Raw genomic sequence first — 12,802 nt, 5'->3', positions numbered from 1 at the left:
TGACACAGACTAGCAAAATGGACGCAATCGGCAGAATGTTGCGACCTCCAAGCTTAAAATCCGTAAAAGAAGGAGCAAAATCATTATTTATCCCGCATTTTATAGTGAATTTATTTCTTTCAACATCATTCTTTATTGTGAAAACCCTGCCGCCGATTTGTGATGTGTTATTTGAGGATTGTTCCCTTGAACTCGTAAGTAACTATTTACAAATTATAGATCTATGCGATTCGCCCCAGTCACGATTGAATTCGCCCGACTTTAAAAATGTGAAAGTAAGGAGACACTTTTTGGCCAGCTGAAATTCCTGAATAAATAATAATACGATATTTAGACACTTCTGCAAAATAAAACACACCTTCATTTGTATTCATAATTTCTAATCTCTTTAAAATTTCAGTCATGCATTTTTTCCCAATTTTTAACAATTAAAACATCGCTGAAATTCCCAATGCCATGGGTATGGGTCATGTTCCCTAAATCCTGGAAAAAATCACTGCCGATTCAATGGCATGTTATCATAAAGAGAGATTTGCCACATCAGTATAAAACCTGTCGCTGTTTGTACCAGTTTTGACTGGATGACTAAACTGACCTAACAGACGGGTTTTGTATTTGTGCTAATACATGTCTGGCAGACGCACCCATGGCCCTTTGCTGCCAATATTACTGGGCCACTTTTATTTTTTAGAATAGCTTCCTCAGTGAGTTTCACTGATAAGTAGAAATCTATATATTTTTAATTCTTTTTTATTTGATATCTTTTTAAATACTTACATGAAGTCTAATTTTTTCAGTTTTTATTGTCAGTGCCTGCAACAATCTCAAAAGGTGTTTCCATTCTTATGATTACAAGATTGTTCATAGAAATTACTATGATTGATATGAAACAAATTATAAATCTTATACAATTCACTATTATGACCTTATTAGTCCCCTACCGGTTTAACCGGAGGGGACTTTAGGTTTACCCTCTGTCCGTCTGTCTGTCCGTCTGTCAGTCTGTCAGTCCGTCCGTCCACAAAACTGGATCCCGCGATAACGCAAAAAGTACTGAAAATATTTTTATGAAACTTGATATATTTTTTTTCTTCCTATGTTGAAAATTCTGGTTGCTATGGCAACAAATAGTCTGAAAATATGGCAAATTTAACACATAAACTGGATCCAGTGATAACTCAAAAAGTACTGAAAATATTTTTATGAAACTTGAAATATGGGTAGATGGCAGTCTGGAGATTATGCACATCTTTTTATTTTCTTCCTATGTTGAAAATTCTGGTTGCTATGGCAACAAATAGCCTGAATTTCAAGATTTCTGATTTAAATTTTTCAGCTTTTTCACTATATGTTCTTTATTTCTTAAGGTGTTTACTTCAAACTTTAAATATAAGTTCCTGGTCATCAACCACATCATATGTGACAAGGTTTATAACTCTAGCACAAAAAATATTAATATTACCTCCCTTGAACTTAGGATTTTTTAGGGGAAAAAATGTTGTCTTTTTTAAATAACTTCTTTATTTCCTAATGTATCTACTTCAAACTTCATATATATGTTTCTTATTATCACTCGACATTTTTGAGAAGGTTAAATACTCTAGCAAGACTATTTCCAGAATTATGTCCCCCTTGAACTTAGATTTTTTTCGAGAAACTGGTATTTTCACTCCAACTTCTTCATTCCTTATAGGATTTACTTTAAAATCCCACATCGTAATAATATGACAAGGTTGTATAAACATAATTTCCTTACTAAGCATGGAAACTTAACACATTACTGTGATATAAACAAACTTATTTTATTATGTTTTGTGGTCGATATTTTCAAATACAGACTTCATCCTCAAATTCATTATAAATGGCAATACACAGGAGTGTATGACAATTAAAGAACTTTTTGAGGGACCGGTAGGGGACTACTGTATTGCCCGCAATACTATCAAATGCTTGTTTTTTATACTCATCAGCTAGAGGTGCGCGGTTTAACCGGTATACTGGTAAACCACGGTCCGAGACATCTGCGGTATGTACAGCAGTACAGACCTGGAAAACCGGTACTTTTAGCTCTAATTTAAAGCAATTACGGATCCGTAAAATGTACTAAATGAAATCATTTTCTGTTGTATATGTCAATATTTCTTTGAATTACCCTCTTTGCAAACAACTTTCGCCGACTGTTATCATTCCCCTATAGTTCTTACCATTGCTTTATCGATAACCGCATGTAAGCTAGAATTGTCGACTTGCATGATGTCAGTGGAAGAAGCAAGAAATGTCGACTTACTTTTACTTGTCCAAATATAGGAAAACTAATCATTCATGAGGGCATTCCGTGCATAAAATAAGGGTGTAACTATTTTAAGTATTTATATAATAGCTACAAACCAGGCGAGGGGTTTTCCTTACGTCACGCACTTACTGCATGCGCATGGCAATTAACTAATTATAGAACGGCATAGAAACTGGATTAAAAGTAATGTTTGTTCAACTAATGAATATTAATTAAGCAGTAACATGGTCAGCTGTTTTTTATGTGATAATTTTAATTTGCTTTTGGGGTACATGTTTATTTTGGTTTCTGACACGGATTAAATACTTAGCTCTTGCAATAAAAAAATTACAATAGCAGCTAGGACTAACCGACAATTGGCTAACGTGCATGTGACCTATTATTTTATTAATCAATAAGCAACAAAAACATTTTATTTTCCCATTTTAACTATGCAATTTATATAACAGTTTTTAAATGACCAATATGAAATAAAAAAAAAACAACAAAAAAACCAAAAAAAACAAAAACTGATTCATGACCCAATTAATTTATGATTGTCAACATACGCAGCATATTTGATGTTTTTGAATTTTGTCGAAAGTACCTGATTAAAAAAAGTTAAATGATGCTCTGATTAATCTGTATTTTATAGATCTGCTTAAATTAAATATTTGAAATTCTATACCAGCCTACCTTAGTGATACTTATTTTAGAGATAAAAAATTAACCTACAGCATACAATGAAAATCCGTGGTATTTTCTTTCTGGCGGTACCCAACTCTATCATCAGCGGTTGTACACTTTTTACTTCACATTTTATGATTAAAAAATTTATAATGCACTTAGTGTGCACAATTTTATGATTACAAAATTTATAATGCACTTAGGACTGCACATTTTAGGCAGCACAATTCACTCAACACTACCATACACTATTTTTTCTTTTGAAATATGGCCATTCAGTCAAAAATTTACGTACATTAATTTAGTTGATAATTTATTCATCTAACGATTGTGAATTCATGCACTTAGAGTCCCATTTCTGGAAAACATAAGTTTGCAAAACTTCACATTTGTATTTATGGTAATTGGCAAGGGAATCCAAATGTCAATTTAAATGTGAACCATAAAGAGACAGGAGACAAGAAAAATTGTTTGCCTGTGTGCTTTGGTAAACAGTAGTGCAGGTTACCCTGCTGGTACTGATCCTGGCATCCTCCAAATATAACAGGACCAGGAACCAAAATAACCTCCGATGAAGAGCAGGCAAACTTATGACCCATAATTTTTAGCTCGACTATTCGATAAGAATAAGTAGAGCTATTGCAGTCACCCGAGCGTCGGCGTCGGCGTCGGCGTAACCACTTATGTTAAAGTTTTTTGTAATAGTTCAAATATTTTCAAAGTCCATTGACATATGGCTTTGAAACTTTGCACACTTGTTCACCATCATGACCCCAACCTGTAGACAGGAGGAGGTAACTCTATCAAGCATTTTGACAGAATTATGCCCCTTTTTCGACTTAGAATTTACGTTAAAGTTTTTGTAATAGTTCAAATATTTTCAAAGTCCATTGACATATGGCTTTGAAACTTTGCACACTTGTTCACCATCATGACCCCAACATGTAGACAGGAGGAGGTAACTCTATCAAGCATTTTGACAGAATTATGCCCCTTTTTCGACTTAGAATTTACGTTAAAGTTTTTGTAATAGTTCAAATATTTTCAAAGTCCATTGACATATGGCTTTGAAACTTTGCACACTTGTTCACCATCATGACCCCAACCTGTAGAGACAGGAGGAGGTAACTCTATCAAGTATTTTGACAGAATTATGCCCCTTTTTCGACTTAGAATTTACGTTAAAGTTTTTGTAATAGTTCAAATATTTTCAAAGTCCATTGACATATGGCTTTGAAACTTTGCACACTTGTTCACCATCATGACCCCAACCTGTAGACAGGAGGAAGTAACTCTATCAAGCATTTTGACAGAATTATGCCCCTTTTTCGACTTAGAATTTACGTTAAAGTTTTTGTAATAGTTCAAATATTTTCAAAGTCCATAGACATATGGCTTTGAAAATTTGCACACTGTTCAACATCATGACCCCAACCTGTAGACAGCAGGAGGTAACTCTATTAAGCATTTTGACAGAATTATGCCCCTTTTTCGACTTAGAATTTACGTTAAAGTTTTTGTAATAGTTCAAATATTTTCAAAGTCCATTGACATATGGCTTTGAAACTTGGCACGCTTGTTCAACATCATGACCCCAACCTGTAAACAGGAGGAGGTAACTCTATCAAGCATTTTGACAGAATTATGCCCCTTTTTCGACTTAGAATTTACGTTAAAGTTTTTGTAATAGTTCAAATATTTTCAAAGTCCATTGACATATGGCTTTGAAACTTTGCACACTTGTTCACCATCATGACCCCAACCTGTAAACAGGAGGAGGTAACTGTATCAGGCATTTTTTTTACTATCAAGCACTAAGAATAGTCGAGCATGCTGTCCTACCGACAGCTCTTGTTGCTATACTTCTTGTGAAAGTTTTCAAATCTGGAAACAAAGTGATCCCTCGGAAGCATTAGTCACAACAAAATTACATGAAAATTGCAGACTCGGTTTGATTGAGTCTGTACATGAGGGATAATGAATAAATGCAACATCCCTCACGTCCTCTAGCACTGGCTTGAGCGGTACTCATTTCTCAACAATTAATAGTGCTGGAGTCAATGATCCCGAAGGACCAGAAAATATAACAACACTGATTATCACTATTTTATAAGCCAGTCACACATGACTGGTGTATGGTAGAACTTTTATCTAAAGTAAAAGTTGCATAGATCTTGTTTTTACTGAAATTGTTTTTGGTCATCAATGTAACTTCAACCTGCATTTGTGATTAGCTGAGCTGTTTATCTAATTTCAGAAACAATGGGAGTGGCTCACTTTTCTCGGCTGTGTCATTGTCCTCAAAAACAGAAAACAAGGTACCTTTCAGTTATAAAAGATACATGATATTAACTGTAATTTCAAATTCAGGTAGATCTGTGTAGTTTAGTGGTGATAAAAGTGTGAATGAAAGATTATGAAAAAATGTAGATTCATAGTCATTGACATTGGTTTTTTTCTGCATGAACTTGAGGCTTAATAAATGTTGACCTTTTCCCAGTTAACAAAACTGTTCAAAAATCCCAATTTGATTGTTGAATATACCAAACATATTGAAGGTTTTCCTAACCAGCTCAACTTTATGCATACATGTCTATAATTATGTCATTTTTAGTTTAATTTTTTTGGATAAATTATAATTTTTACTTAACTAAAATATGATAAAAAGTGCATGTTTCAAGTAATTTGATTTTTTCTATTTTCACTGGAAAGAATTAACTTGCACATAATATGGGTTAAAACATTACAATATTTACCATTGTAAAGTACACCCTTCAACATCTTTGTTTTTTCGGGGCGAGGGCAGAGTCCCTGTCTTGGGTGTTTTTTTGAAAAGGGCGTTAAAAATCTAGTCCTATTTACCAATCAGCTTCTTGCTTTGTTTTTGTATATTTTTTTGTAAGTATTTTTTATAAAAAGCTGTATTTTTATAAATCCTTTTCCTGAAATTTTTCGTCCCCTTAAAATGGGGACGGCTTGTTTGTTCGCCGGGAAATTTTGGTTCATTCCTCGAAAAAGCGAACCGTTCCTTTGACAAAAATTTTTATCAATATCTCTACTTGATTTAAGGGTTATTTGCCTAGTACAGATTAGAATCATAAAAAAATAAATAAGTAGTCATTTACTTTGGAAGAATTTGGTAATGATGGTAACCAATTAGGGTTAATTAATTACTGGTTGGGTTACCGGGTAAACCCATCAGCATTGATTAACTGGCAAGATGTGGCCAAAATGTGTTGAAACTAAAAATTCAAATGAACAATCCAGCCGATGTTTCATAGTGATTGTGACCTGCTATCGGCTTGTCTATGGTTAGCTAAATGGACTTTTATATAAGAGGTTTATTTTTGCTGTGAATGAGCAATAGACAATATATTCAGGCATTTATTTTTTGTTTTGCATACTGACCTGGCTTAACAACTGTTTGCCATGCCATTAGTCCTGGAAGAGTGAAAACATGTACCAACAAACTATATTCTTGCTTTTAATTTATATATGTGATGTAGAAGCATGTGGAAATTTAATTCTGGTTGAATGGCCTTGATATTAAACTCTACTTTCACTTTATTTGTTAGAAAGGACAGGGCTTCATACTTTCATTAGTATCTTGTTGAACTACTTTTGTAAATATTAAAAAGAGTCATTTGATACCCATCAATAAACACAATTTTAACATTAAATTCCTTATTGCTTTCAGTACTTTTGTATTTTCCTACCAATGCATTTTATAAAAGTCCGTTTTGGGCATTTGGGGTAAATATTTATCCTCCTTTTTAAATTCATCATCTTTGGGTTTTTTTTAAAAGTTGAACTACATGAGTTCAGAAATTTTTTTTTTTTTAAATTGTTTAAGTAAAAGGGATCTCTTGCTCGGTTTTAAATCTTTTATTTTTTTTTATTATACATTATAAAGTAAGAGAAACCCGCTATTTTGATTATTTCTTTGAAGCCCTTTAAGTTTTATTCGTTTTAACTGTATACCTGTTTTGTTTCCTCCATTTATATCATCTTTTCCCCCAAAAAAGAAAAAAATTTTAAATTTTGAAAAATTTTGTTTCTTGCCCAAAGGGTTTTTTCTATCTAACCAAATTCCCATTAAATTTTCCCCTTTATCAGCTAGGGTTTTGGGATTTGCCCATTTTTATTTTTGACAAAATTTTTAGTTAAATTTCAGCATCTGCCTTCATTCTGTTAATGGGAAATGTTTCTTTTTAAAGGGAAAAACAAAAGGTTTTTTGTTACATTTTCAAAATGAGATAGCTCGAGAAAAACGTTTTAACTGGATTATGTTTTTTTTTTGCCCCCGGGTTTTCCCCATGGTAAATTTACTCAATTTTTTTCGATTTTTTTCCCCGGTAAGTTGAAATTAGGTTATCAATAAATTTTTAAAAAACTATAAATAAAATAAAATCAACTGTTATATAATTTAAAGGTAAATTTACAATGTTTAAATTAACTTTTTTTTCGGGTTATCCCTTTTGGGTAATAAAAACAGAAAATTTATGAATTTTACCCTCACTTTTACGCAAGTAAAATGTGAAAAAATTAACATTTTTAAATTTAAAAATTTATTTACCCCAAATATCAAAGATTCAAATTTTAAAAAAAATTAAAGTTTTTTTTAAATTTTTCATACTTTTTAACATTATTTCGTTTAAAAATTTAGAAATTTAAATTTTAAAAGCTAATGTAAGCAGTTGTAGGGGGGCCCAGATAATTTTTTTTTCTTTTACATTATTAAAACCCCATAGGTGATGTTGGTACAAAATCTACCCTGCGACCAGTGCAGCCCGAAAAATGATAAACCATGCTCTGATTTTCCTTTTTTTGTTTCCTGAAAATATTTTAAATTTTTTTTGCTAATATGATGAACCCCAAATGTTTTTTAACCCTTGACTGATGGAGAAGCCCCATATAAATTTAGAATTAAAAGGGTTGAAAACCCTTTTTTAAATGAAAAAAAGCAGGAATAAAATCTGATAATTTAATGTTGACTTAAAAGCTTATTTCACGGTGTTGAGCTGGCCATAAATACAGGCATACTGTATTGTCCACAGGCATTTGATCTTAATAGATAAGCAAGCACTTACAAGTTATATGCATAACATTGACAGCTTGTTCTTTAGTAAAATATTGACTGGCCCATAACTAAGTGTTCATTAGCACACTGCTCTGGTGTGATTTATATGAGATATTATCATGAAATATCACATATCGATAATATAAATAAAACACTGTAGTTAATTGTACTGTTATTTATAAGCCATAATGAGTAAAATAATAATTTAATGAAATTACTATTCCTACACTAAAGAAATTACTTTTTCTACACTAAAGAAATTACTTTTTCTACACTAAAGAAATTACTATTTCTACAGTAAAGAAATAACTATTTCTACAGTAAAGAAATTGCTATTTCTACACTAAAGAAATTACTATTTCTACACTAAAGAAATTACTTTTTCTACACTAAAGAAATTACTATTTATACACTAAAGAAATTACTATTTATACAGTAAAGAAATAACTATTTCTACACTAAAGAAATTACTATTTCTACAGTAAAGAAATTACTATTTCTACACTAAAGAAATTACTATTTCTACACTAAAGAAATTACTATTTCTACAGTAAAGAAATAACTATTTCTACACTAAAGAAATTACTATTTCTACACTTAAGAAATTGCTATTTCTACACTAAAGAAATAATTATTTCTACAGTAAAGAAATTTCTATTTCTGCACTAAAGAAATTACTATTTCTACACTAAAGAAATTACTATTTCTACAGGTACAGAGTGAACACATCATCATTTTCCAAGCAATTGCCTACACTAATACTGTTCCAAGATGGGAAGGAAAAGATGAGAAGGCCAGCTATGAGTGGCAAAGGAACTGTTGTCAAATATGTATTTACCAAGGTACTGCAAATTCATTATTATTAAAAATTTCCTTGGAAATTATAATTGACATTTCAGAGCAGAACTTGTAATTGTTGAAAAAAGTCTACTGCTATTGTTTTAAATAATTATGCTGTCATTATTGAGAATGTTAATTGCTATTGTTGAAAATTTACTGCTATTGTTGGATTTTTCTATTGGCTATTATTGAAAATGTACTACTATTTTTGAAATTTTTCTGCTACTGTTGACATTTAACTGTAATTATTGGCATTTTACTGCTTTTGTTTATATTTAACTGCAATGTTTGAAAATTTACTGCTATTATTGGCATATTTCTGCTATTGTTTTTATTTTACTGCTATGGTTGAATATTTACTGCTATTATTGGCATTTTACTGCTTTTATTGACAATTCACTGCTTGGATTTGATTATATTAAATGATTGTAAACTTTATTTTTCAGCAAAATATCATCAATGACTTTGAACTTAATGAAGTGTATAGTCAATGTAAGAAAGTCTTACCAAAGGCAAAGAAAGACAAAGATGTTCAGCAGGAAAAGAAAGAAAATTGATGAGACAGAATAAACTATATGTTGTCCGGTTAATTGGTGAATATCTCATATGCCATAATCATCAACTTAGTGCAGTAACGGGTTAGTGCCTTCTAAATTAAATAGGAGTTAACCAGTTTTTGCACTTAAGTGATGATATAGTTATATTTGTATAGTCAGGAAGTGTTTATGGTGGAAAAAAAGATTTTGGTGCAATTTTTAACGTGATAAAAAATGCTTTGATAGTTTGTTGACATTCACTATTATATGGAAAATACACAGGAAATTTGTTCACAGTGTTTTGTTTGTAAAAAATGTTTTTCTTACTGTATTTTAAATATCACTACCCAAGGACTATTTGGGTTTATTTTGTATCCTATATTTAGGAGAAAAAAATTATTTGGAAAAAAGATGCTTTTTTCCCTTCTTTAAGACCTATAAGTGTAATAAATGAAATAATAATAAATGGAAAAAAAATTTAACTTAAGAATCAAAATTTCGCTCAAAGATAAAATGGCTTTTTAAAAGATCTAACAACATATCTGTTAAATTTTTGCAAAAAAAAAAAAAAAACCAAAAAATGAATAAAATATTTGATTGATTTGATCATGGAAGATTGTTTCAAGTTTCACAATTGACTTACTACACTGTATAAACCAACGAAATGACAGCTGTGTCTTGTTGTGACAATATAGCATTAATTAAGTCTCTCTCCCAATCCCTCTGTGTATACATTTACCTGAATACTTTTGGGGCACAGATATATAAACACACAATAGCAGGCAAACAGAACTGAATACAAAACAAGACATATCAATTTAAACCTTCAAGTCTGTCAAGTATACAATACCAGGTTGTCAAATTAGGTATCCAAGAAAACACATTAAAACATGTATGATGACAATGTTATCTATAGTTTCTCTATTTAATGTGTCAAATTGTAAAACAGAAGTGCCTTCTGGCAACAAAACTGACAACAGGAGGGAGGGGGGTATTTTTTAGATGTCAGACCAGATGATAAGAAACAACTTGGTTAAAATTCTTTGTGTTCATGTATTGACATTTATATAATTGTTGATGTTATTGTTAAATACTTTTATACATACATTACTTCACATGCAGATATTGGTATATAAAATAAACAATTGAAGGATTATTTCCCAAAATATTGAAATACATTCTTTGTTTCATATGCTAATGAATAAAATTTTAATAGTATGTGGATAATAGACATGTATTTGAGCTGAATTTTGACCTTGGAGTAACATATTCTTTAAAGTTTAAAGAAGTATTGCATTCAGTATAGATTGAATTAATATAAAACTGAATACATATCAAATTATTTACACTTAGATTTAACAAAGAAATTTGCCCCAGAGAAGTGTTAAAAAAATCAGTTATGTATCATTATGTTTGAGTTTCAAGATTAATTCATCAAATCAGCAATATTTTTACCACATGTGACATTGGCTGTTAGCAATTTAGTATGAAATCATTGTTTATTTACATAACTAAGCTATAGGTCAGTTGTAGAATTTAACACGAGTTGATATCAAGCATTCCTTAAAAATGGTTCTGTTCCTTCTTGTGTTCATGCAGTATTTTTCTTGTGTTGTTACAAATCCTGTTTTCTTCCTTCCACAGCAACATTTGTGTTTTGCATGTCAGTTGACATAAGATGCATTCCATACTATGAAATGACACAATGCCTGTTTTGCATCACATTTGTTTACATACACATTACTGTCCCCTTTTTCTATAGTATTTACAATAGTTTGTAAACAAACCTACAATATAAAATTTGAGATATAGACAAGATTACATCAGCTTTTGTAAAAACTAAATGCATGCCGAGTCAACCTGGTTGTTATGTATTTTTTCATCCAATATTGAGTTATGTTTTTTGTGAAGTTGTTTTTACCATTTACCAGTATACACATATTCAGACAAAACTTAAAAAAGAAAAAACATGTATAGACTTACCGAATAATAAATAAAACATGTTTTTAAGACACAAGGCAAAAAACAATTATTTTAAAACTAAATTTCAATTTAATCATTATTTTCTTCATCTGTATTATCATATTCATAATGTATTATTTGAATCTCTTGTACATGTTTGTTTTGTAAGTTTAATAAAATTTCTATTAAATTAATAAATATGTTATTCTTTCTCATGGTAATTCTTATGGTGGTGTTTCTCAGACTTACCATTACAACTAACTTCTATTCTTAATTAACTATATACATGTATTTATTTTTTTCGAATGATTAATGGATACAATTGTGTTGTAGATGGTACTTTTGCTATGGATTTCGATTATTCAAACCAATTGATTATTCAAAGTAAATATTAAATCCCCCGCAATTCTAATAATTGAGGTCGAACTGTATGTATATTAAGTCAGTGCTTAAAGTCATAATTATATTAATTCTATGCATAAATTATCACATGGCCATGAAGATTTGTCATTGATGTATCTCAGCTGTTTTATACCAGTAACATGCTTTATTGACAATTTATTAAAGGGAAGCAAAATATATTAAATTTAAACTTTAGGCCCTATCAAAATTCTTATTTCTGTTTATCATGCAATAAAGCAGTTTTAAGATATTGTACTCCATCATTTTCTCTACAGAAAATCCCTGGATGTTGCCCAAGGCCATGATATTTGCACATAACTTTTCTTGTTGCTATACTTTAACTTACTGTACACTGCCATCTGAAATCAAAATTATTTATTGTTAAGAAAATTTGTTGAATGGCTTGGTAAAAAGCACACAAGGCTATATGTGGCAGCATGGCCGAGTAGTTAACACATGAGTCATATAATCTAAGGATCTCTAACCACGTGGGTTCAATCCCTTACTTGGGCAAGCTATAATTTTATTGTAAACTTGAGCAAGAAACTTTACACTTGTTGCACATTAATGGTCAGTCTCAGGAATGGATTCAGGTGTGTGTCTGCAAGCTTATAGCTTCCTACACAATCAAATTAAAATAAATTCTATATAAATTAAAGCTATGATAAATGTTGTGGGTGTATTTTGTTTTTTACACCCTCTGATAATACATGAACTATAGCCCAAGTTTCCAATGATAATAGGCCATAGAATATTTCTAAGTACAAGGGACCAAACTTGTGCAACTATTTGTAAACTTTGTAACAGTTACTTCCCTTAGTTTAAATAAATTTAATTTTTTACAAAATAACCATAAACTGAATTTCTTACTTATACAGACAGCTATATTACTGAATAGCTATCATTGAGGAGACCGATCATTGAGGAGACCGCTAACAGAATACAACAACAATATGTTTACAACTGACTTATTCATATTTATTTTTTCATATTTGCTCTGTAAAACTATATATAGACAAACAG

General features: G+C 30.8%; 1 protein-coding gene across 1 annotated transcript; it reads left to right on the top strand.

The window, feature by feature from the left end:
• Window positions 1–11,367, top strand: LOC132736793 (thioredoxin-related transmembrane protein 2-B-like). Its single transcript, XM_060724008.1, has 4 exons — window positions 1–194; window positions 5,217–5,287; window positions 8,752–8,881; window positions 9,326–11,367. Exons 1-4 carry the CDS (start codon window positions 18–20, stop codon window positions 9,434–9,436), a joined length of 489 nt encoding a protein of 162 aa, XP_060579991.1. The 5' UTR covers window positions 1–17; the 3' UTR covers window positions 9,437–11,367.
• The last annotated feature ends 1,435 nt before the right edge of the window (window positions 11,368–12,802 follow it).

Source organism: Ruditapes philippinarum, unplaced genomic scaffold (assembly GCF_026571515.1).
Source record: "Ruditapes philippinarum isolate M1 unplaced genomic scaffold, ASM2657151v2 ctg1262_1_1_1_1, whole genome shotgun sequence".
Classification (NCBI taxonomy): Eukaryota; Metazoa; Mollusca; class Bivalvia; order Venerida; family Veneridae; genus Ruditapes; species Ruditapes philippinarum.
The sequence above is the reverse complement of the archived record's forward strand: the minus strand, read 5'-3'. Positions and strand labels throughout refer to the sequence as shown.

Coding starts and splice junctions, on each gene's coding strand:
- LOC132736793 (XM_060724008.1), top strand. CDS start 18: ATGGACGCAATCGGCAGAATGTTGCGACCTCCAAGCTTAAAATCCGTA. Junction 5,288..8,751: donor AGAAAACAAGGTACCTTTCA/GTTATAAAAGAT, acceptor CTATTTCTACAG/GTACAGAGTGAACACATCAT. Junction 8,882..9,325: donor TCAAATATGTATTTACCAAG/GTACTGCAAATT, acceptor TTTATTTTTCAG/CAAAATATCATCAATGACTT.